General features: G+C 53.7%; 2 protein-coding genes across 12 annotated transcripts in view; one reads left to right on the top strand and one right to left on the bottom strand.

Annotated features, from left to right (window-relative positions):
* The window catches only part of ERI3 (ERI1 exoribonuclease family member 3), a 130,596-nt gene extending 112,763 nt beyond the window's left edge, over positions 1-17,833 (top strand). For 7 of the 10 annotated variants that reach the window (XM_044945096.2, XM_044945099.2, XM_044945094.2 and 4 more), the window contains one exon: positions 8,307-8,460. In XM_044945096.2, coding sequence (XP_044801031.2) covers positions 8,307-8,455 — 149 coding nt within the window. In that variant the 3' untranslated portion in view covers positions 8,456-8,460. Of the gene's footprint in view, positions 1-8,306; positions 8,461-17,306 lie in introns of those variants that run through there. The other 3 variants (XM_006052599.3, XM_006052600.3, XM_006052601.3) reach the window with 1 other exon arrangement.
* A 364-nt stretch (positions 17,834-18,197) lies between these two features.
* Positions 18,198-27,443, bottom strand: DMAP1 (DNA methyltransferase 1 associated protein 1). Of its 2 annotated transcripts, XM_045166166.1 has the most exons (10): positions 27,023-27,442; positions 26,384-26,475; positions 25,940-26,135; positions 20,279-20,437; positions 19,989-20,156; positions 19,528-19,713; positions 19,357-19,428; positions 18,984-19,056; positions 18,539-18,834; positions 18,198-18,310 (listed from the first exon to the last, which is right to left on the bottom strand). In XM_045166166.1, exons 1-10 carry the CDS (start codon positions 27,125-27,127, stop codon positions 18,251-18,253), a joined length of 1,407 nt encoding a protein of 468 aa, XP_045022101.1. In that variant the 5' UTR covers positions 27,128-27,442; the 3' UTR covers positions 18,198-18,250. The 2 variants fall into 2 exon arrangements, with proteins under 2 accessions (XP_045022101.1, XP_025144656.1); XM_025288871.3 differs by lacking the exon at positions 26,384-26,475 and having other exon boundaries at positions 27,023-27,443.

Here is a 27,443-nt window from a genome sequence, read left to right on the forward strand (position 1 = left end):
CATGTGCTTGAGTGTGTGCGAGGGCGTGCGGTGCCCACCAAACACTGGGCGGTGATGGAGTGATTGACAGGGCAGATAAGGGGCTGCATTGGATTCCTTTGGGCTGGGGGATTAGGAGCAGCCACAGATGGGAGATAACCGGACTTCATTTCAGTTTATTTTTCTCCTTATCCCCTCTCCCCACCTTCACTCCCCGAAAAACACAATCTCTGTAGTTTGCGTTTCCATCAATATTTGCAAATCATTACCACTGGTTTAAGGTGAGAGACAATGTCAAGGCCCAGGCCAGTCCAGCCCTTCCCCCAGTCCCGTACAGGTCTGGTACCTTGAGAATGAGTACCTAGAGTGACCCAGAGAGCCTGCATTCCCGTGGTGTTCCTAGCACCCCCTCCTCCCAAGCGTACAGTACTCAAGGGATGATCTCTCTCTCATGGACCAGCCCTACTAACCTGCCTCATCTGACCTCAATGCCACCTGACAATCCTTAAGCTGGGCCCCTGCCCTCCCACCTGACAGTGCTGTGTGACATCCCTGCCCCCAAACTGTGGCTCCAGCATCAGAGCTCCTGCCCCTGGGATCAGCTGGGTCCCCTGGGAGCTGCTCTTTTTTCTCCAGGGCTCTGAACCCTTCCTTACAGCTCTTTCTGTCCCTGACATTTTTGACCCAGCTGGGCAAAGTGAGGCCTGTGGAGAAGGGAGTTTGTCCTGCTCCGAGTCCACCGTCCCCACCTGTATCCTTTCATAAGGTTTGCTGGTGCCAGCTGTAGTAGAGGACTCTCCACCTGTTACCTCAGTGAGCCCTCAAGCCCTGTGAGGTTGGGGCTGTCACCTATATCGTATTTAAGGCAGCTGAGGAAGGCTGTCACACACCCAGGGCAGCAGAGCAAGGAGGTGGGAGAGCTGCGGTTCAAACACACGTCTCTCTAGGGTCAGAGCTCTTCACCACCCAGCTCCCCTGCCTCCCTGCCGTGCCACCAGCCCCAGACGCTCACACAGCGCCGTGCCTGGATCTGCTTAAGGGAACCATCCATGCACAGTAGGCCGACAAAGTCCTTCAGCTCCTGGCCTCTGAACGCAGACCCTGGCCCACAGCAGACCCCCTGCCAGGCTGAACCAGCCCCAAGGGGACGGGATTCAAACACAGCTCACCCTCAGGAGCTATGTGTCTGAGACAGTTGGGCTGTAACAAGAAGGGCACACAGAGGACAGAATGCACACAGCGGCTGAGCCAGCCCAGGGACGGGTCACAGCACGTGGCCTCCGGGGCCCCGCCGCTCAGGGAGAGGTGCTGAGCCGCTCAGGCCAGCCAGCTGTGGCCGAGGGTACAGGTGTCCCAGGAGCCCCTCCAAAACTGGGTCCCCGCTGTACCCTCCCACCAGGCAGGGTTGGGAGCTGGGAGTGCTGGGGACATGTCCGGGGACACGTGTGCAAGGGGAGCTTGTCCTAATGAGGAGAACATGGCTGCTAGTTAGGCGAGGGGCGGGCGGGGAGCCGCAGAGCTGATTGAAGGCAGGGGCAGGGGTCAGACAATTAGGCCCAGATCCGGCCGTTTGATGTGAGTTCTGAGGCCTCAAAGCCTCCCTTCAGCCCGCTCCCTCCACTCCCTCCTCTCCCTCCTCTTTCCTTTCTTCTTCTGCCCAAAGGCAGGAAGGATGGAAACGCTTACTCTCACTGTTACTATTATTAAACTCTGCGGCAAGCCAGCCAGACCCCAGGACTCTTGCCCACAGGGGGCACCCCAGGACCCTCAGGAGGCTCCTTGGGCCCTGGGGGGTGCAAATCTGGCCAGAAGCCAAGGCCAGCTGGTGGACTGGGACGAGCTGAGCCCCAGGGCAGGGTCACCCGCCGCCTCTCTTGCTTCTGGCTGACTGAAAAAGGTCGCCCAGTGGGGAATTTGGTCCTGGGGCCCACTTAGACCATCACCTCCTGCAGCCTCCTGGTTCTTTCCTGTACTGCCCTGGGGGCTTGGGGGTCAGGGCATGGATCATCCGTCTTCATACTGCATCACAGAAACCATCATCTGTAGCCCCACACCTTGCCCCAAAGATGAAGATGCACAGAGTCACGTGGCTCCACAGTGCTGTCATACTCAAACAGCAAAGACCCCACCCTCATATGGCCACACGTACCATCACAGGGTCCCGTCACCCACAGGGTCCTGTGCAAAAGCCCTGAGTGTGGCGGCAGGGCCCTGGGAACTAAGCCCCTCCCCCGGGGTGGCTGGGAATAGCCTGACCTTGTGTCTGGGGTGGGTGGGTATCGGGCCCTTCCAGTCCCCCATCCTAGGTAATAAGCCTTGAGAGCTGGTACTGACCAGAGAGCGGGAGGAAGCCGGACTGAGTGGGGGGAGAGGGAGGTGGGAGCAGAGATAAATGTTAGCTCATTTCTTCCGTAATTAGTTACTCCCTCATCCCCGCGTTGTAATTGTGAACAAGCTGTAATGTTTAATTAGTCTGTAAATGAAACCCCAATTTCATAATGGCCTGGCTGACAGGGCTAAGTGAGCAGGGGGGTAGGCGGAGGGGAGGTAATAGGGAGGGCCTGCGGCGGGGGGGTGGGGGTGCGGGCTCGCGGTCTCACCTCCTCTTCTCAGCCCCAGCCTGGCTCTGGTTGGGGAGGCTCTGAGACTGATGGCATCCTTGCCGTCCCGCCTGTAACATCCTCTCCTCAGGCCTTTCTTATCAGCAAGAGAGGGAATTCGGAAGGGTTCCTGACATCCTTCTCCCTCCCTCCCTTCCCTTCTATTCTCTGGTTGGCATAGCACAGTCACAGCCCAGCCTAGAAGCCTCTGGTTGGAGAAACGGACAGTGGGGGGCGGGGGGCCCCAGACCCAGTGACCCCAACAAAGATGATGCCTCCTCCCTCGGTCCAACCTTCCCCCTCCCCAAGTCATCCTTCTAAGAGACCCTCGCTTGCTGGCACCTGGACCTCAGGATATGGCCCAAGACCTCAAGGAGCCAGTGATTGACATAGATAGGCTCCGCCCCCTCCAGAGCGGCGGCTAAAGGGAATCAGCCTCCGCTCACGGCTGACACCCCAGGCCAGACGCAGCTCTCGGTAGGTATCTCCGCAGACTGCGATGAACCGGAGCTGCCGCAGGGGGGAGCCACCGGCCCCACCGCGGACTCATCGGTCTCTCCTGTCTCCCCCACAACATCCTCATCGTCTGCACGCGCCCCCGCCCTGCCTGCTGCAGCCATAAATCTCAATTTACGAGGGCGGCTCTGGTGGGGGAGGGAGGCAGCGCTGCTAATGACGGCTCCTCAGCCGGATTTTTCATGTTGCACAGTCATAAATTTTTAAGAACAGCATGGGCAGCACGTTAGCGAGTTATCGAGGCTGCCTCCATGCTGGCTGCCTAGCTCCAAGAAAACAGAGACTGAGCGGGATAGAGGAGGTGTTTGGGTCAGGGGTGAGGCTGGGTCAAGCAGGCAGGCTAGCCTGAGCCTTCTCACAGCGTGGGTAATGCTGCCAGAGCAGCCCCTAGTTAGGACAGGCACATGGGGTGGGATCAGGCATACGGGCACCCAGGCCCTGGCGTTGGGAGCTGCTGATGGATGCCACTGCTCCATGACTTGACACCGTGATGTACGGAGAGCCTGGAGACATATGGATTTTCAAAGTGGCCACTTTGAATAGAATTAAAGCCCCCAACCATGTGCACTGTGAGGTCTTTGCCCTGGCAGAGCTACATTTGGTTCATAAACAAGGTCCCTTTTAGGATTGCTCTCAAGATTGGGGGTCCCTGGAGTCACTAAGGGAGATTCCTGGGGGAAATCCCTCCATAGAAGGGGCAGATCTATGGACCTGCCAGGAGCCTGGAGCCATGCTGACCTCATTCTGATTATACCCATCATTTCAGGTTTTGTGGTCCTGGGTAAGTCATTCACCTTCCAGGGCCTCTGTTTCTTCCTCTTTAAAGTAGGATTGATGATGGTTCCTACCTGTGAGGCTTACCATGAAAGTATTGTACCACCCTGACTATGAGTTAGCTCGTTTATCTATATAAATCTCTGGGAAACTTTTGAGGGGAGTGTCTGGGGAAAGATCTTTGTGGGAGATGGTGGGCATTCACTTTTGTGCAGTGATTCATTCAGAAGGTGTTTGCTGGGATCTTCTGGGTGCCCAGTCTGGTGCTGAGTTTTCAGAGATGGGGCCACTTCCTTCCTGGGAGGTGATGTGAGCATGGTGGCTGAGGCCAGTCAGTGTTCCCAGCCCTGGCCTGCCACACCTAAGCTTCCGGACATTCAGAGGCCTGCACTGGCCTCCTCAGAGTCCTCCAGGCCAAAGCTCACCTGGATTTCCTGATCTGTGCAGTTGAAGGCTTATAGTCTTGACCACTTGTCCAGTGCCACGGGCACAAAGGGCAAGCAGTTCAGACACTGCTCAAGTCAGCAGAGGTGGTGTGAGTGTGTGCTTGTATCCAGGCGTTGGGAGGACTCTGTGCTAATCTCCTGGGACAAATGCTGGTCACTTAGGGAGAGGAGCGTACCCAGGCTGGGCCTTGTTGATGTAGGGGCCCCTTCTGAAGCCTCTCTCCTCATGCCCCCTGTACTGCAGCACACAGCGCCCTCCCTCATTCTCTGGAAGCTGCCATGCCTTCATTCACCTCAGGGCTTTCCCACCTGGCTTTATTTTCCTTGGGAGCCCCCATTCCCACCCTTAGCCTAATTCAGTCTGCTCGGACACGACTGAGCGACTTCACTTTCACTTTTCACTTTCATGCATTGGAGAAGGAAATGGCAGCCCACTCCAGTGTTCTTGCCTAGAGAATCCCAGGGACGGGGGAGCCTGGTGGGCTGCCATCTATGGGGTCGCACAGAGTCGGACACGACTGAAGCGACTTAGCAGCAGCATCCTTCGGAGCCCAGCTCAGTTTGCTGTTCAAGGAAGAGTCCTTGACTCCTAGCCTTGGTCAGGTCCCCTCCCCTGCACACTCGACCTTTGGAGCATGCAGTCATAGTCCTCATTAAGAAGTTGTTAAATGCCCCCTTCTCCCCCTCCCCCGCACTAGATTGAAAGTTCCCTGAGGGCAGGAATTTATGTCTCTTTTGTTCAGCTTGTGTCCCCAAAGCAGAACATAGTGTCTGATTCCTGTGGGTAGATAGTGGATCAAATGTGTTGTTTTGAATTGAGTTAAACTGTGCTGAGACAGCTCAGGCCCACCCCTGGGTGCCAGGGCAGGGGGAGGGGGCTAGGGAAGTGCCTGGAGCTGAGGTGGTTCCCATTAGTCCTCATGATTAATTCACAGCCACACTGTGATGGAGTGGGCTTGTCCCCAGTCAGCGCCTCCGCTGGGGCCCACCTGTTAGCGACAAACAAACAAAGGGGATAAATAATGCATTGGGAGCTGAGCCAGGCAAGGCGGCGGTATTGAAATTAATAGGGATTAGCTGAGCAGCTTGAGGATGAAATATTTACCAGGTGGGACTGGGCTTAGGGAGGGCAGCCCCCCCTCCCAGAGTCCCCAGGCTTAAGTCAGGCCCTTCTCCAGGGCATCACTGGCAGGGACTACGGAGCCCCAACACTGCTCCTTCTGCCCCTAGATGTCTTGATTCAGGACGGGCTGGCCAGGTCAATGAGAGCTCAGGTCCCAACCTGTCTCCTGGCACAGGAGATCTTGGGGAAATAAAGATACTTGAACGAGTGGAGGTGGGAAAGGAGCCGAAGCTGCCAGCACGTGGGAACCTGGGGCAGGATTGGGGCTGGGGCCTGTCTGGGCTGCAGGCGGCAGGTATCAGGGCTAGAGTAGGCTCATGTGATCTTGTCCCCCCATCCTTCCCTCTTACTTTTCTTCCAGTCCTTCCTTTCCTCCACTTATTAGGTATTTACTGAGGGCTTCTGTGGAGATAACAGGAGTGCCCTCAAGGGATTTGTGGTCCAGCAGGGGGTGACAGAGGCAGTCACATGGAGGAACAGTGGGTGCTGTGGGAACACACAGAAGGGGTTCCTAATGTCAACATGGGGGTGCAGGCAAGGGCCTCAGGAAACCGCAGCAAACTTTTATCCCTCAGGATGGCTGAGCAGTGGGGGAAGAGCTTCCCAGGCAGAAGGAAGAGCATGTGGAAAAGCCAAGAGGGAGAAGAGGCTGAATTCCACAGTCCGACAGGAGTGTAGGAAAGATGAGGCCCGAGAGGGACCCTGGGTAGATCCCCGGAACTGAGTGTAGGAGTTTGGACACTGTCCTTAGAGCAATGAGGCTTTGTTGAAAGTGGTGGTGGTGGTGGGTGTCTGTTGCTTGAATTATGAACTCTTAAACTTTTTACTTGGAACTGGTTTTCTGTTGCAGAAGCTGTTCTTACCCAGCTTTCCCTGGTGTTAGCCTCCTGCCCAGTCACGGTGCAGCCGTCAGCGCCAGGCCGTCAGCATTGGTCCCTTACTGCTTACTAAACAGAAGGCCTTATTTCAGTTTCACGACATTTCCACTGATGTCCTTTCTGTTCCAGGAGCATTGAAGGGGTTTAAGAGGGAGTGAAATGACCAGATGTATGGCTTAGAAGGACACCATGGAGGAGGAGGTGGAGAGGGGGCAGTGATGTCACCTGGTCGAGAGAGGTTGACGCCTGGACCAAGAGAATAGTAGTAGGTGTGCAGGTTGAGAAACTATTAGAAGATAGGTGGTAAGTAAAGCTTAGGGGCAGGTACGTTTGCTGAGGGAGAGTGCAGAGAGTCAAAAGGGAGGAAGGCCAGTGACCACGGTCAGGAGAAAAGGCAGCGTGGACGGGGGGCTGGAGGAGGAGAGGGGAGAAAGGGTGGTGTCACTGAAACCCAGAGAAGAGTCTCAAGGCCTGAGTCAGCCCACTGAAGCTATATCACAGAGAAAGGGGGTTACTCACAATGTAAGACCCCTGAAAAGCAGTCAGGGTAGACTCCAGAAGCCAGGTAGAGTTGGGGAGAGGGTGGGCTTCAGAAGTAACCTCAGGACAGTTCCTCTGCTGTATCAGGATGAAAGGCAAGGACCGGCCCAGGTGCAGGGGGCTGGCTTCTGTGTTTCCTGTGAAGCAGGAGACAAGATTGCGTGGGTGAGGCAGTCAGGGGTGATGTTGGGGGTAGGGGTTAAAGAGTTGTAGAAAGTAGAGAAAACGTGAAATTGTCACTAAGGAAAAAAAGAGCATGCACACTGATCAGGCACATAGAAAATGGGTGGTGTTTACCCACCCAGGTGAGGTTGATGACTGATTTTATGAGTCACATGAACCTGTAAGGTTACTATTTTCTCTAGTCACACTCAGCCCAGATGTAAGCTTAAAGGAGGCAGAGTTTGGTTTTTCCAGGCGAGGGTGATGGGAGGAAAAAGGAGCAAGAGAGTTGAAACTACTGGCAAGAAAGGACTGAGATGATGGACTGTGGAATCCAGGCTCCAAAGTGGGGTGTATAATTTACGTTGCCTGGACCAAAACTACTTGGTATGTACCCAATAGCCATTTACCTTCTTCCTCATTAAATAGAGCCCCTGGATAATTAGGGGCAACATAGTGTACCCAGGTAAATGCTACTTTTTTTTTTTTAAGTTTCTCATACAACTAGATGTTTATATCTCTGAGTTCTGGCTAGTGAGATAAAAAGAAAAGTGTGTGGGACTGAACACACTGAACACACTTGTCCCTTTCAGGAGCAATACTGAAAGGGAAATGACTCAGCTGGAAAGTATGTTAGTCTTGCTTTTTTCCTTCTTCCTCTTTCCTAAAATGTGGATGTGATGGTTGGAGCGTCAGCAGCCATTTTGGACCATGAGATAATCTAGGAATTGGAAGTGACATTGCTAAGAAGGGCAGGGGAGAAAGAATAAACCATGAGTGAGTCTGTTGACTTTGTGTTGCTGTGGGACTTTAAAAAAGTCTACTTAAATTGCACGTCACATACACAAAAATCCTTTCTCAGTAAAGTTGTATTTTCTTCCCTCTGTTTTCTCCTGGGTTCCCATCTAAGCTTGACTTTTTTTAGCCTTTATGGTAACATGGCCTGTATCCTGAGATATAGCAGGAAAACAGTTTGAGCAAATATTTTAAGAGAACAGGGGTTACCAATTCCCTAGCTCAAATAGTGCCCTTGCTGCCCTTGCCTCCCCCGATTTATTTTCTCACTCTGTTTCCTGCCTTTACATTCTGTATCAGTTACTATGCTTTTGGCTACAAGAAAAAGAAAACCCAATTTAAATCTTAAACAATAAGAGGGTTTATTACGTCACCAGAGAGGTAAGGTTATCGTAGGGTTGGTTCATTTAGCATCTCAGCAGTGTCATCAAGGACCCAGGTTTTTTTTGTTTGTTTGTATGTTTTTTTCATTTTTCTGTTCTTCTATCTTCAGCATGTTCTTCACAGACTAACTGCCCTCAAGGCTGGGAGATGGCTTCTTTGGTCCCAGACATGATGTACAGACATGAAAACGTCCAGCCAGAATATAAAGGACTATTTCCCCCGCATGCTTCTCTTCTTAAGTCAATAAATTTTCCTTGAAGGTCTTTCAGCAAACTTACCATCATATCCCAGTAGCCAGAATGCTTGGCCGCTCCTAAACCCATGACTGGCAAGGGGTTAGGATCCCCACAAATGGTTCAGACCCTGGGGGTTCCCCCTGGGTCAGTGAAGGGAGTGGGTCAGCGGGCTCCATTAGCTCTGCAGAGAGGGAGCGAGTGGCTGTTGGATAACCAGTCAACAGTGAACAGAGGAGAAAGGTGGAGACCAGGAGGGGGATGTACCTGGAGAGATGAGAGATCGAAATGGTTTTGAGGTTCCAGTGAGGGGAAAGAAAAAGGTATTACTGTCAGTAACTAGGGATGTATGAATTTAGTATTTCAAAGGAAGAACAGTGGAGGAGGTTAACAAGGTGGAGGGTGTGACTGTGGAAATGGGTGAAAATAAGACATAATGGAGATGGTTGTTCCTGCCGACGGCAAACACTAAGAAGCTGGCAGCAAGGTTCTCAAATGACAGGATGCAGAGGCCGTGACAGGCAGGGCTCCCGGGAGGGAGGTGGCCATGGTCTGTGTTGATAGCGCATGCTCACAGGACAGATCTCAGATAGGCTGCTGGCCGTGGGTCTGGGGCCAGGTCACAGGTGCCTGGGGCATGCAGACAAGCCTAACCTCTCTGTATCCTGGGTGTCCATTTTGGAAAGAATCTGCCCTCATTGGTCAGGCCATTCTGGAAGGAGGTGAAGCCCCATCACCTTCCCAGTGGAGCCACTCCAGGGCCCCCAGAAGACAGTTCCACAGGAGACCCCTAGGGACAGGCGAAGGTGGGGGTTTGGTTGAGGCAGAAGAGGCTGCCAGGCATGGCGGGTGTGCTCTGCAGTTCTTAGTGGCCACTTCTTCCCTGCTCCCCTCCCACACCAGATCCTCTTCACTTGGCCTTAGGTTATCAAGCACTTTTAGCCCTGGCGTCCAGAGCCAAGAGGAAGGTGAGGCTTCTTGGCCCCTCTACCCCAGTGGGGTCTTGGCCGGGGACGAGTGGGGGGAGGCGGGCACCCGTTGTAATGGCCAGAGCAGCCGCCCTGTTACTACGGTGTATTTCACTTTTAATTCTGACATATAATGTAATGATCTTTTTTAAGGCCCGATGATATTATCTGCCTGACTAGATTATTGAGTCTTCATCATCTCCAGATAAATTTATGGCCAGGACGAGGCTCAGGATTTATCATCAGTCAATAGAGCTCGATACTCTAACAAGGCGTGTAATAAGATATACATATTTAATGATCCAAGGGGAGGAGCGCTAATGGGAGCCCAGAGCGACTGGTCCACGGGGCTGGGGCCCTGCCCTTGGGCTGCCATAGCTGGAGGGGCATGGATGTGGTCCCTGCCCCGTGGTCCCCAACTCAGGTCTGCCTCAGTCTCCTCCTGTCAAGACCCTGAGGGAGAGGCAGACAGGGAAAGGATGAGGCGACAGGGATAGTGTCAGAGCTGAGCCCGGAGGGTGTACACGCGCCCCAGTGGGAACTCCTCTCCCTGCTTCCAGGCCTTGGAGGGCTTTGGGGTGTCCTTAGACCTGCATGCCTGGGCCCCTGAGTGTTAGGGCGGGCCCACACAGGGAGGGAGTGCCGGGGCTGCGTGCCCAGCCCGCGCTGATGGTGACGGATGGTTTTTCATTACAGCCTCTCAGGTCCTGCCCGCGCCCTGTGTGGAAATTCTATTTATTCCCTAATTTGTAAAAATTCCCTCTTTATCTGATCCCAATCAGGGCGGGGTAATTGGCTCTCTGGGGCAGCGGCTGGGGTCCTTGATGAAGAGCTATGTGGATGTACCCGGCCCGGCCCCCACCCGGCCCGCCACCAGGGCCCACAATTAATAATGATTTGCAAATGGCAGACAAGCAATAACACAGAAAGATGTGGCGTCCGCGCTGCCTCTTCATTTCCTCCCCTCGCAGATATAAATGGCCACAGAACAAAAACCCAGCACTATAAATTCTGGAATTAGTTATTCACTGGGATAAATGGGGCCTGGAGCCACCCGCCCCTCTCTCCCGCCACCCTTCTTGCCTACTTTGCCCAGTCCGGGTCTGTCCCCAGGTGTGTTCCTGAGCCTGGCCCCTGACTCAGTCCCCCAGCTTCCTCCTAGAGCCCCCTCTACCATGCCAGCTCCCCTTCCCGTGTGGCCTAGAATTGGGAGAGGACACTTGGGTCCGCAGCGTCCTCAGCTCCCACCTGTTTCATTGACCTCTCTGGCTGCCCGATCGGGCTCCTGTCCCCGCACTGCACTGGGGTTTGAGTGGAGTTGACGTGTCCTGCCAGGCCTGGGAGCCTGGACCCAGGTTAGTCTTGGGTGCCTTTGGCATTTGGGACCTGTCCCGTCACCTGCCTGGCCAAGTCTGAGTCAGGCTCCTGGTGGCCACATGTCAGTGGCCTATAAGTGATTGTGTGCTTACTGGTCAGGCTGTCTCGGGCTGTTGGCACAGGCGTTTCCAGGCACTGTGCCCTCTCGGCCAGGCGCATCCTCTCCCCGCCCCCCAAGTGGCTGCGAGCTGGCGGGTAATGGGCGTGTAATGGCCTCATTTCCATGCCCGGCCTCCAGGAGCGGCGGTAAGTGTTTGATTGCCTTAATTTCCAAACACATCATTATCCCAGCTTTACCAGCGCTTAATAAACACTTTATGAGGATTTTTTTAAAAACATCTTCGGTCCGCATACTTCTCTGAAGTGATAAACTCTAATTAAGTCTAATATTTAAAAATATGGTAATGGTGAGTTGTTTGAATAAGTGGACTGCATTTCTGTAATTTCATTATTACGTAAAACACGCTAATTATTTGGAGCGCGCTTATTACGGAGAGAGAAATCGCCTGCTAATCAAGATGAAATTGCCTTTTCCCCTTATTGTGGAACCACCGTCATCCTTCACCATCAGCCCTGTGGCACCTCCAGGCACCTCGGTGGGGTGGAGGGGGGTTGTGTGGGGGGGGCGGCTGGAAGAAGGGGTCACTTTGGAGTTGAGGCTAAGAGGGCCCTGTCTGGGGGGAGGGGAGGGAGCTGCAGGAGCCCTGCTGGTGGGGAGAAGGGAATCTGTATCTGGGGTGGGGCGTTTCCCGTGGGCCAAGGTCACCCTGTCTGTGGGTCCAGGGGACTCTGTGGGCTGTGTCTGGGACAAGGAATGGGAGTTGGGGGATAGCAGAGTATTTCTGTTGGAATAACAATATTATCATTGGATACTATTGGAATAACACTACCAATACTACTACTAATAACTAACCCAGCCACTGTTTTAAGCACTTCACAAATAAAAACTCATTTCATCTTTTTAACAACTCTTTGAGGGAAGTAGTTGCTATAATTATCATTATTATTCCCATTTTAGAGAAGAATCTGAAACACAGAGAGGTTAAATAAAGTACAGTAATCTGCTCATGTTCACACAGTTGTCCAGTGATGGAGTTTGGATTCGAACCCAGAATCTAGGGATACACAGGGGCCCTCTGCTGGCTTAGTCCTGATTCCCTCCCTTGGCATCCTGTCTTCTGAGCTCCCGTTTGCTGTTGTGCCCTGAACTGTGCCCAGCCATAGCTTGAGATGCTGCCCCCAGCACCGAGTAGCCGATTTAGCAATAAAAACATAGGATGCCAGTTAAATTAGGGTTTCAGTAAACAGCGAATAACTTCTTAGAGTAAGTGTGCCCCACATGGGGCTGGGAGCGAATTTGCTCTGGCAGTCCCTCTGACCCTTTGTGCTCAGGCATGCTGTGGCCAAGACATCCTAGCAGAAGGAGGCGGAGATGGGATGAGGTTCTAGAATGTTGACATGCGCCAGGTTCTCGCCGTCTTCCTTGTCATGGTTCCTGCTCCTCGCACTGTTCTCTCCACCCATCTCGTGGGTTCCTGCTTTGTGTGCTCCAGCCCCGTTCCTCGCTGGCTCCAGGAGATCACTATACAGTGTGTTGCCATGCCGAGCGTTTTAGGCAGGGGACCTCAGGTTGTGTCTGAGGTCCTTTAGGCCTCACGGCCTCCTCAGGTCAGCAGCTTGTCACTGTTCTGCTCCGGGTGTCCTCTCAGGATGATTTGCCTCTTTGGTCATTTCACGTTCGTTCTCTTTCCTGGTCTGACAGATCCACGTATGGAAATTGTATATATTTACAGTGATGGGGGATCATTCAAAAGTGTGGGGCAGGTGTGGACAGTTCAGTCAGTGGTGACGAGACAGCTGGCTATCCACTAGGGGAAAAAGCAAATTAGATCTTCTACTCACCACATACAAAAATAAATTCCAGGCAGACTAAAAAGTCAAAGTTTTTATAAACAGAGTAGTAGATGAAAATATATGATAGTTCATTAAGTCTTGCTCATTCTATTTCCTGAAAGTCTCTTGCCTCCATCCGCTTCCCCACATGACCCTTATCTCTCCACCTTCATCTCCACCATCACTGGCCTGTTCTGGGCCAGTACTTCTGACCTGGACCAGAAATACAGAGTACAGTCTGCTAGCTGGCATCTCTGCCTTCTGGGTTAACCCTCCAGTCCTCAAAAGATAATTCTGAAACTCAGATTGGAGCCTGTCATGCTCCTCAAACATGTGTCTTCACCATCATTCCCAGAATGAAGAAATTAAAGCTCCTTAGTTTGGCATTTGGGGCTCTGCAGGAGTTCCTCTGGCCAGCCAGTGCTGACCTCGCCACTCCCCTGTCTCCTCTTCATCACCTCCACCCACCATCTGCTCATCTTAAATTTGGGGGGACACTCCACATTTCCCATATGAAAGTGTGCCTGTGCTGTTCACTATGCTGAGAACACCTCCCCGCCTTGCTGGCTAGCCTCCTCTGCATTTTTGATTTACTCCTCCCAGGAATCCTCTCCTGATCCTTGGACTGAACGAAGTGCCCTTTTTGGTGCCTGCTTTTCTCACAGCATCGTTCATGCTGCACCACTTGTAGGTGCAGTCTCTGAAGCTCCTCGAGGGCAGGGAGCTGCAGGGTCTGCAGGCCGTGGCCCAGCATGGGCCTGTGCACCTGGCACCCAGGAGGTGTCAGTGTATTTGCTGAATGAGTGAGTGTGTGAATAGATGGCCCTCCAAGAGCTTCCTGGGGCCCCTTCCCTCCTGAGGGTGGCCTGGCCCAGGCTCCGCATCCTGTCCTCTTTCAGGTCCCAGACAAGGGCACCAGCTGGAGCGTGTCAGCAGCAGGGGGCTGCCCTGTGTGAATTCTCACAGGCTGTCCTGAGCGATCTGAGCCGCCCTCCACTAGCAGCTACCTTGCCAAGCAGGTGTTTGACTACCCTTGGGCCCAGCCAGCAAGCTCATCCTGTTAAGTGCTGACCCCACTCACCTTTGAGGGATGTAGGCAACTAGCCCCCACCCCCATTACAGCCTTGGCAATATAAAAACATTAAGAATTAATGCCAACATTAAAAATATTAATGCCCCCCAAAAGATGAGGGCAATCTTGTCACACGTTGATGATCCTGCAGGAACATAAAAACAGGTTAGTCTTCTAGAATTTGGAGGTGAGGAAGACCTACTCTTAGAGGCCTCTGCTGTGTGCACAAGGCTCCCTGCTCTTGACCCCCCGGAACAGCCTCAGGCTGTTCCCAGTTGCTGAGTGTTGGGCCACAGGATGGGACTGCTGACCCAGGACTTCGAGCCGAGGACTTCCTGGGAGGCCATGTTGTTATCAGGCTCACCCAGAGCTCTATCTGACTTACTATTAAAGCCCAGATTTGTGTCTGTGCTGATCAGTGGAGTACTGACTCTTAGGTCAGCTTCCGGGGCGGAAGCCCAAAACTGCAGTTAGTACTGACCTGCTGGGTGAGCCCACTCTGGGTCTCTCTTCATTATGATAGACCAGTGGCAACAAGTTGGACTCTGGAACCCCTGGTGGATGAAGTCAGTAGTCAGAGTTTGCCATGAGTGATAAGTGGTTTTTCCAAGTGTGCTGGCCCCTATGTCACATATGCCACAGATTGTACAGTACACACCTGCTCACCACTGGACCGTCCTGAAAACTAGCATCCTTACCTACCCAAGAAGAGAGGAGATATTCCAAACATAAAGCATGTGCAGACATGTGGCGGTTTCACTCGCTCATTCCTCACATAACACTCAGGTAGCACCTCTTATCACCCCGGTGAACCTGAAGTTTGGGGAAACTTGGCAGTTGCCGCAGGGCAACAGCCAGCGGGCGAAGTTAAGACTAGAAACAGGTCTATCTGACTCCAAAACCTACTTTGTCATTTTCAGAAAACAGTAAGTGGCCCCTTGAGGCTGGAATCCGGGGGTTGAGGGTAGAGAGTGGCAGGGGTGAGACCAGAGGTAGCAGGGATCCGGTTTTGCAGGATCCCTTTAACCTTGAAGTCGTAATGAGTGTGCGGACTTGAGGGCAGGGAAGCCACTGAAGAGATTTAAGGAGAAAAGAACGTGATCAGATTTGTGTGAGAAAGATCACTTTGGCTGTGAGAGAATGGATTAAAGGGGAGAAAGAGAAGCTGCTGTTGGAATAGCAGGAGATGCCGGGCTCTGGACTGGGAGGTGGTGCCAGAGTGAAGGGAAGAAGAGGAGACAGGACGACAACAAAGCCTTCAGTTCATGCTTGATTGGACTGGGGGAGAAGGCAGGATGCCAGGCTTGAATCGGGTTTCTTCTGGGACATTTTGGGGTGCCATTCACTGTGGTGGAGAACACGGGAGAGTGAAGGAGCTGGGGGGAGGAAACGAGCTCACTGCTGGCCGTTTTGAGTTTGTGTGTGAATCTAGGAGGAGATGTTCCCGAGGTGTCTGCATCTGTGGTCTGGAGCTCAGGAGGCAGTTTTCAGAAGTAGCTGGAGCTCGGGATGCGGATGAACCCCTCCAGGGTGTAGAGTGGGGAGAGGTCAGGGCTGAGACTGGGGTGCATGGACCTTCACCCAGCCCCAGACCAGGCACAGGTGGGAGGTCAGCGCTCGCCCACTGGATGGCTGGTGGCCTGGGGGGAGGGGCTGGGCATCTTCACTTGGGCCAGGGGAGGCAGATTGAGCGATTTGTCCAGCAACGAGGGAGGAGCCAGATGAAGTCAATAGAAAACTAATTTTCTTTTCTGCTGGAAGAAATGAGGTGTGTGGCCGCTGGGTAATTGCAGATAACGAGGGGACTTATTCTTAATATGCACAGTAGCCATGGTCCCCAGAGTGTCCAAGACAGGAAGGACTGGAGGTGCCCTGACAAGGCCAGATTTACTTGGGAAGAAAATCACCCTATCAACAGTACCATCACAGCTCCTCGACCCTGTCGTTAAGGCCCTTCTGTCCTGCTCCCACACCCGCCCCTCGTGCACAGCCGTTACTGCCCCATTCCCCTTCAACTGCCTGGCTCCTCCTGTCGCAGCCCCCTCCCTCCACCCTCTACCCCCACAGCCTAGGCGTACACTAAGGGAGACAAATGACGGGGCGGCAGCTGAGCGGGGTGCGTGTCCGGCCCATAAACCACAAGGATGGGTCACGTCTGGAGTTGCCATGGCCGCCACTACCCACCCATCTGTCTTCGCACTGTTCTGCCTCAGACCAGCCTTCATGGCTTCCCAAATGCCTGGGGTCACCTGTCTGTGCCCACATCCACCCCAGCTGGCTACCTTCATTTTGAGCTCTGAGAAACAGGACTGTGTGTGACTTGTCTGCTCCGTGCAGGGTCTGCAGAGTTGGGGTCCAGCTGATGGCATAAGGCTTGGTGACCGGACTTGCCCCGCTCCCACAGTCATCCTCGCTCTGGCTGGTCCCCTTTCCTAGTCTAAGATCCTGGCAAGGAGAGGCTGGGAGCTCACTGGAAGGGGTTGGTCCTTGACCGATGCAGGGCCTCCTGACCTCACCTTGACCTTACCACCCCCCACACCTGATTATGACATCGATGTACAATACTTCTGCAGCCCTAGCATTGATCTGGTAAGGGCTGTGGCAGCTGAGGTCCCGGTTGTGGTATAGGAGCCACCTATGGGATGTGGGAGGGGGGTGGTGAAGGGAGTCCTGGTCCATGGCCATGACACTGAGGCTCCAGGAGTACCTATGCCTGTGGCTACCCGCGTCTGGGGTCTGGGAGGCTTTCACCATGGAGTTTCTCATAGGAATCAATACCGAAGACACTGCTGCCAGGATCTGGCAGGCGCAGATGTCTTTAATCTGCGATACTGCCAGAGTGAGGGTCTGAAGCCTGCCTGGGAAGGAGAGCAAGCTTGGGCTGAGCTCCACGGGCATGTCTGGTAGAAGGCTGCTGGCCAGGCTGTGAGAGGACCACAGACCTGGGCCTTCTCTGCTGGCCGGGGCTGCACAGAACCAGGCACCCAGGCAGCTGCTGCTGGAGCAATGTGAGCCTGGGGCCCCGACTGGAAGTGCCAAGGCTTGTGCCTTGTCACCAGTGATTATGTCCTGGGCCACATCTCCCACACACACGGAAGTGCCGGCAAAGTCACCCTGGCCGTGGGCGTGATGAATGGCCGCACAGTAATGAAATGGAGACATCAAGGCGGGTGGCGGGAAGACGGAGTGTGGCGGACGGGCCGTCCCCACGCGGCGGCAACAAGAAGGATCGCCCAGCGGCCGGGGGCCGTCAAGGGAGAAATTACACATTTACTCTGCCTTTTTCTTACTGCGACGGCACCCATACATCACCGCTGGGGCCGGGCGGGACATGCCGGCCAATTTCCAGCATGAATTATGGGACTGAGAGGCCCTGAGACCAGGCTTCCTGCAGACCCAACCTGAAGCTGGAGATGCTGCCACCTGGGTATAGGACCCCCCCCTGGTTTAGAGCCTTTGGCTCCTGAATCTGATCCTGCTTCCCACGACACCCGTTTAGGAGCACCTGTGGGCCCACAGGGGAAGGATATGGGGCCCACCTAACTGTCTCCTCTCCCTCCTTTTAGATGACTGCAAGAACATTGCCAACATCATGAAGACACTCGCGTATCGAGGCTTCATCTTCAAGCAGACGTCAAAGCCGTTCTGACTGGCCGAGGATGGGATGGGGCAGGACAGGGTAGCTGCTTGGCCCAGCCCAGAACCTTCCTCTCCCTCACCAGAGGGGCAAAGGGAGAGTGGCACAGCTCTGCGTCCAGAGTGTCCCCCAGCCTGCCCTGTGGGCTTCTGCCCTGGGTAAGGCCTGGCTACTTGGCCCCTCTGGAACAGACACTTTGTGCCCCCTACCCCCACCTCTCAACCTCAGCCCAGTATCAGCCCCTCCCACTGTGGGCCTGGGCTGGGGGACCTCCTCCTCACCGCCTCCTCCCGATACACAGGCTTCTGCTGGGGCCACCAAGCCCCCCTGTGCCCCCTCCCATCTGTAGTGCATGGTGTGTGGTGCCCCCAGGGCTCCAGGACAGATCAGGCCCCACCTTGTGTCTGCCCCCGTCCCTGCTGTGAACGTGCCACTGAATAAAGTCGGGGAAATGAGGCCCTTGGTGTGTGTGTGTGTGTGGACCAGGTGGTGCCAGGCTGCCCTGTACTCAAGGCCACCAGTAAGTAAAGATGGCATCAGTGGAGCACCTGAGACCCTTTCTGAATACGCACAGGGCTGCGGGGACTGTCTGAGCACGAGGCTGCGTTAGAAGGCAGCTGGGATGTACAGTCGTTGCTGTGTGCGAACCAACCCAAGTGTAGAACGACGGGTGTTCCCAGATACAGAAGTTGGGGGAGCTGGTCAGTGGTTAAAGGGCTGCCAAGGGCCTCAGCATAGGCAAGCCCCAGTGCCACTCCTCCTGGCCACCCTCCCAGCCAGGGGCATCAGAAGCGGTGAGAAGGAAAAGGAGGCAGCCCAGTCCAGCTCAGCAGCTCTATTTACACAGCAGCGTCCCACACCCCGTGGGGCCTCTCATGGCTTCTTGGCTTTCTTCACAGAAGAGGAGCTGGAGGCCGATTCTCGCCGCTTCCTCTGAGGAGACACAAGGTGCCGAGGTCAATGGCTGGACTCGGGCTTGGTGCATGTGTTTCCTGCTCTGAGTCAGGAAGGTGATGCCCACTGGCCACCCACTCATCCTCAGAACCCCTCAGAGCGATGATCCCTGTTTCGGGCGCTAGAGGGGGTGGGGCCCGTGCATGCACGTGCCTGTGCTCACTAGCAGGGCCAGCTGGAGCTCTCCTGGTCGGTCCAGCCTCTTACCGAATTGGGCGTGAGGGGTGCGCCCACCACATCGATGATGGCGTCCTTGCTGGGGTCAGAGCCAAGACCGGGTTCAGACACCGCTGGCTCAGCTGGGGCGGGGGCCGGGCCCGACGCCGGGGTGGTGGGGCCGCCCAGCACGCCGGCCCGGGCCAGCGCCTCGTGCCGGTGCCGCAGCATCTGCAGTTCATACTCGCAGTTGGCGCAGGCCTGCTTGAGCTCGTAGAGCAGCACCAGGTCACTCCGCAGCTCATTGAACATGTGCACCAGCTCCTCCGTGGGCGTCGGGCTCAGCTCTGTGGGCGGGCAGGAGGCACGGTGGTGGGAAGCCAGCAGCAAGAACTGCCCCCTACCACCCGGCCTTCATCCACAACCTCGCCTGGGAGGGGCGGGGGCCCCTTCTGGTGGGAAGGTCTATCCTGAGGGGCCCAGCCTCCACACTCACCCACACCCAGCTCCAGCAGCATCTGTTCCAGGGCCTTGATCTTCTTCTGTCCCACAGAGCTGGGCAGCTTCATCTGCAATGACCCAGGCAGCTCAGCTCAAGCGGGACCCTCTCCCGACAAGTAGTTTAGAATGAAGGGGACAAAAGGAATTGGGGCGGGGTGGGGAGGGCTAGAAGAGAAGTTAACCCCTAGAGGCAGCTCTGAGTCACAGAAGGAAACAACCAGTGAGTAGAACAGGCTGAAAACTGAGCTCAGTCTGGCGTCCCCTTGAGATCCTGGTGTGTCCACCTCCACCTGCTCCAGGCCCCTGGCCCACAGCGCTTAGGCCATAAAGCTGAGGCCCAGACACAGAGAAGAAGGTGATTCACGTACCCGTTGGCTCCGCAGCGTGACGCCCGCAGACTTGAAGTCTGGGAACTTGATGCCTGCCGTCTCAGGAACAGCCTGGGGAGGAGCAGTTATGGAGACCAGGGTGTCACTGGGAGAGGGCCCAGTGTTAGTCCCAGCCCCCCACCCTAAGCTGGGCTGGCTTAGTCTCCACACCGGCTTCTCAGCCTCCTTTTTCTGGGGCAGCTTCTTCTTGGGGGCCTTGCGTTCCGTGCGCCGCTGCTCGGCAGTGGTGTCTGCCGCCGTGATCAGCTTCTGCAGGTCCTGGCTGCGCTTCTCCCGCTCCTTCTTCCGGGCCTCGATCTTGCGCAGCTCCTGCAGCAAGTACTCCTCCTCCGCCACCTGGGAAAGAGAGACGCTGAGAGGAGCGTGAAACTCAAGGGGCAGCGACAGAGAGAGGGAGACGGGGTGGGGGGTGGGTTGCTGGGCTGTCTGTGAGGGACTCTTGAGCAGCAGGGGGTCGTGAGCGCTATGGAGAGCAGGGAGGGTGGCTAGTGAAGGGTGGGATTGGATGGGGTCGGGGCGGGGGCAGTAGGGGAGCCGAGGGCGTGGAGGGTGGAGGTGGTGGTCAGGGGGTTTCAGGGCTTGGAGAAGAGTCTGTGGGACTCGGGGCTGACCTGCTCTGGGGTCCGGTTATAGAGACGCTCCAGCTGTTCCTTCCGCCGTCGCTCATGCCCAGCGTCAAATACTGGTATCTTGAGGTCTGTGCCTGGCACGGCCCGCACGTTGGCAAGCTTGGCACAGATGTGGTAGTACCGCTCCTTCAAGTCCTCCACAGAACGCTTCTAAGGACAGACATGGAGAGAGAGACAAACGCTCAGAGGTGTGTGAGAAGGCAGGCATGAAGCTAGTGGCCTGCCAGGCCTGAGGGTTGGGCACACATGCAAATAACAAGGCACCAGCTCACCTTGAACTGCTGGTGGTCATACCGGTCATGGATAACGACAAAACGTAAATCAAAGCGGCGGCTGAGGTCAAAGAGGTGGTCAGTCTCTGCCTTTGTCCAAGCATCGTCGTGAAGGTAGAGCTGGTACTCCTGCTCTGAGTACACGGGCACCTGCACGGTCTACAGGCGGGGGGCGGGGAGGGGGATGGGCACGCCCGCGTCACGGCACGTCGCACAGGCTGCAGCCCCGTGACCACAGTCCCTCCTGTTTATTGCCCATGCCTGCACTGGACAAAAGCAGATCCTCTGCCTGGGACCCTGCACAGGACCCCTGGAAATGATGTTTCCAGAGCAAGGAAAGAAACTGACGGCTTGACCAAAGGCCCTGGCAGGCTCCAGGACTGTCGCCCACCTCTGGATCCACTCCAGGACCAACTGCACAAAACACATGCTCCTGACCCCATGGTTAAGGTGAGGGGCCCACGGGTAAGCATGTCTGTGGAGTCCAAGGGTCAACTTGGAGTAGGGCAGACGGCTAAGTTCCAGAGAAAGGTCCAGGAGCCCCTAGCAGGGAACACTTGTCTGAAGCACTCCTGCCACCCAGTGGTGACAGGGAGACTTGCAGCTCCCCAAGCTGGCCAAGGCTTCATCTCTATAGAAAAGGCACCTGAATCCTACTCCCAGCATACACCCCCGTCCCAACCCCCATGCCGTCCTCCAGACCTCCCTCAGGGAAACAGCACCAGTATGGGCTGGGTCTGTCAGTCAGAGACCCCAGGAAGGAGACAGTGCTAGGCAGGACCAGGGAAGTTTCTCCATCAAACGACACTGGCTCTCAAAACCCTTACGTCCTGCAGCCTCTTGGACATTTCCTACTGGAGGTCCTACATACATCCCAAACTGAGTATGTTCAGGTGGTGCACGTTAACCAGATTCACTGGGGTGACCGTTTCACAATATATACAGATACGGGATCATTACCTTCTAAACTGAAGCTAAAATATATATATATATAAAACAGTTATACCTCAACAAAAAAAATCAGTATGTTCAGTACTGAGCTCACTGTGCTCCCTCAAACTTCTATCTCCTCCAGTTCAGATCTCAATGTTGGCATCACCCAAGCAAGAACCCTAGGAGGCATCTTTAATTTCTACCTTTACCCTTGAACCCCTGCTGCTGCTAAGTTGCTTCAGTCGTGTCCGACTCTGTGCAACCCCAGAGACGGCTCCTCTTTCCCAAATCTGTATCTTTGACCTCCCAATTCTCCACTGCCATGCCGGTGTCCAGACCATCACTACCCCCTTGGCTGGATAGAGACACAGCCTCCCCACTGGTCTCTCTGCCTCCATTTAATCCTCTTCTGGGCAGTTCTCCATCTGCAGCCAAGATGTGACCTCTCTGACACTGTTCAAGGGCAGCCTTTAGACCAGTGCTGCTGCAAACCTAGTCTACAGTAAGGACAGAAATGAGAGTAAGCATTTAGAAAGCTTTACGACAATTTTACAGCATCATCTGCTGCTAAATAATTTAGAAGAAATATGGACTGATATTTTGTCTTTTCTTACAATTTTACTGTCTTTAGTAGTCTCTGATGAATTGGGAAATTTTTTTAAATGTCCTTTATCACAGATAATTGAAAAGCACTGTTCTAGAATATATAACTGATATTACCCAACCATCCCTTATGAAACCCCTCAAAGGCTCCCTGATACTTTGAAAGTGCCTTCTAGATAATCTTTAAACTTGCCAAGAGCAAGGGTTGTCTGGATCACTTCCTACCTTCTAGGCTCAGCACAGGACCTGCACACTGTAGGTATCAATGAATATTTATTGAATCAATCAGTGAACATATGGTAAGTGACCTGGCCTCCCTCTGCAACCACTGTCCTTCATGGACCCTAAGTTCCAGCTGAGAGACTAGCAGTTACTGGAATATAGCAGGCTCTCCCCCTCAGCCTTTGTTGTTCTTGCCTCAAATGCCTTCTCACTTCCACATTCCTTCTACCTAGATAACTTCTCATCCTTCAGATCTCTGCAGTTGGTTAAGTATCCCTCCTATGCATTTTAATTCCATTTAATTAAAAAAAAATACACTCAGGAACAGTGTAGCTGGTCCTGTTCTCAAGAAGCTCATGGTCAGGGAGTTCCCTGGTGGTCCAAAGGTTAGCAGTTGGCACTTTGACTGCTGGGGCCCAGGTTTGAATCCTGGTTGGGGAAGTAAGATCCCACAAGCCACATGGTGCAGCCATAAAAACAAAAAGAAGTTCAGAGTCAAGCAAGAGAGATCAGCAAATATTTATTAATATCATGGGCCTGCTAGACCTATGCTAGGGACACAGTGCTGAGTAAGATGGGCCTTACCTTCTCAGAGCTCGCAGTCCAGCTGCAAAACTAATTTAGTACAGGGAGGCAAAACTGATGACAAAGGTATGCCTAGGGTGTAATGAGTGACACCTGATTCAGCCTGGGACAAGGGTTGACAGGGAAGAGATAAATGAGGTCTGGTTCAGCCTTAAGGTTAAGTATAATAGAAGTGAACTGGTGAGGGAATGCAGAGGAAAGAATCCTAAGCAGGGGGACCACGTAAACAGTGATGAGAGAGAAATGGCCTGAAGCATCAGGACACATTAGGGGAACAAGAAAAGGGCAAGACAGGGAAAGGCCTGAGAGAGCCTGGAGAGTCAGCAGAGGGGAGCTGCTGCAGGCCTATACGCCCACTAAGGAGTCTGGAATTCATCCTGTAGGTGATGGGAGCCAGAAAGGTTAGTTTTAAAGAGAGGAGTGAGATCATGATTCTCTTCTACATAGACCACCCTGGCAACAGTGACGACAGAGGGGGTGAAATATGAACTTAGGAGACCAACTGGCAGGTTTAAGAAATAATCCAGGTAGGAAGTGAAGAGGCCTGAAATAGAGCAGCAGAAGGTGAAGAGAAGGGCACAGACTCGAGAGGCTTTAAGCATCACGGGCTGTGGCAGCCGGCCATCAGAGGCGAGGAAGGCGCTGTCACAGGAGCTCTTGTGTTGCTGGCTTGAGCAAGAAATCGGCGGGGGAGCCACAGGCTGAAAGCACGGCCCCACGAATGAGCAGCGTTGGCGGGAAGACGCTTAGTTTCCTTTACTGTGGCTTCATTCTCCACCCATAACCACCACAAGCTTTCTAAAACTCAAATGTGATCCTGACACCATTCTACTTAAAACCTACTAGTGGCTGCCCAAAGACACAGCGCAAAGCCCATTCCTGAGCCTGGCTGCCCAGCCCTGCCTGACCCAGCCCTGCTAGCCTCTCAGGCCTCTTCTCCCACCATGTTCCGTCCTGGACTTCAGGCTTCGTCAACGGGGAAATGCCCACAGCATGCCATACACATGACTGATTTTTCATTTATGTCTTTGCTCACAATGACTCCTCTGCTTGAACAAGTCACTGTACTCTTTCCTACTATTACCTGGTGACGTCCTTCAAGAGTCAATTCAATACCTTATGACCCAGAATCCTGTGCCTGGGCAGATACCTGGAGAAAACTCTAATTTTAAAGACACATGCCCCCCTATGCTCACAGCAGCACTATTCACAACAGCCAAGACGTGGAAGCAGCCTGAATGCCCACTGACAGTGAACAGATAAAGAAAACCGGTATATATACACAATGGAATACTGCTCAGCCATAAAAAAGAATGAAACGATGCCATTTGCAGCAACACAGATGCAACTAGAGAAGTCAGACAGAGAAAGACAAATATCATATGATATCACTTATATGTGGAATCCAAATATGATACACATGAACTTGTTCACAAAACAGAAATAGACTCACATACACAGAAAACACATTTATGGTTCCCAATGGGGATGGGGGAGGGATAAATTAGGAAATTGGGGATTAGCAGATACAAACTACTATATATAAAACAGATAAAAAAGGTCCTATTGCATAACACAGGGAACTATATTCAATTAACTTGTTATAACCTAAAATGGAAAAGAATAAGAAAAATTTTATATTTATATATATGTGTGTGTGTGTGTATGTATATGTATACACACACATATATAGTTTAGTCACTAAGTCATATCCAATTCTTGCAACCCCATGGACTGTAGCCCACCAGGCTCCTCTGTGCATGGAATTTCTCAGGCAAGAATATTGGAATGGGTTGCCATTTCCTTCTCCAGGGGATCTTCCCAGGCCAGGGATCGAACTTACATCTCCTGTACTGGCAGGTGGATTCTTTACCACTGAGCTACAAGGGAAGTCCTGGCATGGAGCAGCATTTACGAAATACAAAATGAACACTCTTTTGTCTTCACCTTGAATTGTCTCATCCAACCTTTCCTCCCCCACCTCAAACCTCTTACCTCTTGGATATCCCTTTTCAGTCTTACATCTCCAGCCTCTCCCTCCATTGGACCTGAAGGGCCTAAAGATGGTGGTGAGGTGGAGAAAAAGCAATTTGGGGGTGTGGGGGAGAATGATGGGTCACACCTGGACATGCTGAGTCTGAAAGGGGTGTGAGCCATTCGGGGGAACGTGTCCAGGTGCAAGCGGATGTACTAGCTGAGGGGCAAGAAGTCAGGACTTGGGAGTCCAGCTACAAGCCCCTTGGGCTTTCAGGCTCAAAGATTAGGCTGCTCTAAGCTGCAGGGACTGGGGTCCATACTGTGTAGTGGCTTAAACAATGGCCTAGGGAATCTTCGCCTAGCCCAGCTCTGTTTCTCACTGGTTGGGTGAGTCTGGGTAGGGCCCTGCTCCATCTGAGCCTCAGTCATCTAGAACAGAGAAGAATCAGCATGGACTAGGGTGCTGGTACAGAGAATGAAGAACATAGGCAGATGTCATTTATATAGAAACCATCAGCAGGACTCATGACGGGATGTATCACTGAGGTCTAGCTCAAATCCCAGCTTCTCAGAGAGGCCCTCCCTGACCACCCTACCTAAATTAGGCCTCCCCTACATCTACAAGTTCCCTCTTTATCTCATTTCATATCCTGGTTTCATTGATCAGTCCTATCTGAAAGAATCCAACTTATTTGTTCCACGTTTGTTGTATGTCTTCCCTACTTTCTTTGTTCTGTTGTTGATTGAAATAATATGAGTGCTAAAGGAGGATTGGTTAAGGATGAGTCCCAGATTTCTGGTTTGGGTAACTGGGTGGATGGTGGTGTCATTCACTGATGTGGGGAACAGGTTTATGGGTGGGGAACAGAGGGAAGATGGTAAGTTCTGCTCACAGGAATCCACTTGATCTGAAGTACCTGTGGAGCCTTTAGGGAGTGAGGTAAGCAAATGACTGGATATATGGGAACTGCTGCTCTGGACTGGAGATATTAAGTTGGGGTTAGTGACATAGAGAGGGTAACTGAGGTCATGGTGTAAATGAGGCACACCAGGGAGAAAGTAGAGAGTGAGCAGAGTAGAGCACCTAGGACATCGCTCTGAAGAACAGCAACAATTGAAAGGCCAAGGCAGCTCACCAAAAATCAGAGCAGGGCTAGGAGAGGACTGGACCCCACGGGCAGAGAAGACCCTGCAAGCATGTGTCCTAAGGACTGAGTGGGCAAACATGGTCAAGACCTGGTCTGAGAGTGCCTCTGGAGCCAACCAGGAGACTGGAGAGCTCAGGCATGTGGCTCAGAGCAGGTGGGCACCCTGGCCTATGTCCCCATGGTGGTGGCTCACCTTGTTGAACCTGGCGAAGGGGTAGTCCTTGCCCTCCTCTGCTGCCCTTCGCCAGTGGAAGAACATGGCTCCATCCTTGCGGGCTGGGTTGGTGAATGGCATCCACTTCCAGGGCCGTACCTTCTTGGAGCCCAACTTGGCCTTCACTGTGCGGTAGCCTTGGCCAGTGTCACTGGGTAGCAGTGGGGGCGCGTCCCTGGGAGCAGGTTTAAGGAGGTGAGAGATTACAGAGTCAGACGGTGTGGACAGAGCCTTTGGATCCAGGCTGCTGATCTACCCTAGAGCAAGGAAGTCACGTCCTGGAGTGAGACATCCATGCTCCTGCATCCTAGTGGGCAAGCAAGAGCCCTGAGTGAGGAGGAAACTGGCTGGGAAAATCAGGAGTTGAGGACAGGCAGGTTGGTCAGGGGCCTAAGCCTGGGGCCCTGGGGTTCTAATACTTGCTTCTTGTCAGAGTAGAGCAGTGCATAGACCTCCCGGTGCATGCCCTCGGGCCTCTTGAAGGTCAGTGTCTCCGAGGACTTCTTGGACTTTTTCTGGGGAGGGAAACCACAGGAGAGGAACCACAGCCTAAACTCCCTTTCCTGAAAATTCTTTAGCCCAGCTCAATCCCTGAACAAACCAGCACCTACAGGTAGAGCGACACACATTCACACTGTGACACGTCATAACACACTATGAAGGTACAGAAACCCACTCCAGGGGCGCCTGGGTACGAGTGGGTCATTCCCCACCACACCTCTTACCTCAGAGCCCGACCTGGCAGAGGAGAAGATATTTCTCCCTTATCTCAGCATGGTCACCCCGACTTGATGGCCCTCCCCCAAATATCCCACACAAGTGTCCCTCTCCAGGTCCTCTCCTACACGTGTCACACTTTCTTGGTCCCCACCACTTTCCACGGGTGTCCCCCTCCTCCGTCCCACCTCATCACGGTGACACATGCTCTCTATCCCGTTGTGTCACATCTTTTACCGCCCGTCTCACTCCAGTGTGGCACCCCATCTCTCCTCGAGCCCTCTTCTGTGTCACTCTTCCTCACCACTTCACTCCCGCTACCCAACTCCCAGGCACCACTGCTACCTTGTCCGGATTGATAATGTCCTTCTTGCTGATGGTCCCAGAGGCTGCATCTCCCTCTGGACCCCCGAGTTCTAGAATGTCCCGGACATCCGCGCCTGTAGCCATCGCGCCCAAAGGATGGGGGGGGGGGGGCGCCCCGAGGTCAAGGGTCAGTGCCTGAAGAGGGACCAGGCTCAGATCAGGAGGCGGAGCCACTTCAGCCCCAAGTGGGGGCGGGGTGAGGAGGCGGGCCGCGAGGACGAGACTGGCCCAGGGTCAGGTCGGGACCCCGCCAGTGTCCCGCCACCTGAGTCTCCCCAACGGCCCCAGTTGTCTCCTAAGTCTCAGCGCCTCCACACCTAAGCTTCCCGGCTGCGGCCCAGCGGCTCCACTATCTCCTGAAAGCCGCGGACAGAAACTTCCGGTCGTGCGCGTTAGAAAT

Source organism: Bubalus bubalis, chromosome 6, assembly GCF_019923935.1.
Source record: "Bubalus bubalis isolate 160015118507 breed Murrah chromosome 6, NDDB_SH_1, whole genome shotgun sequence".
In the NCBI taxonomy this organism is placed as follows: Eukaryota; Metazoa; Chordata; class Mammalia; order Artiodactyla; family Bovidae; genus Bubalus; species Bubalus bubalis.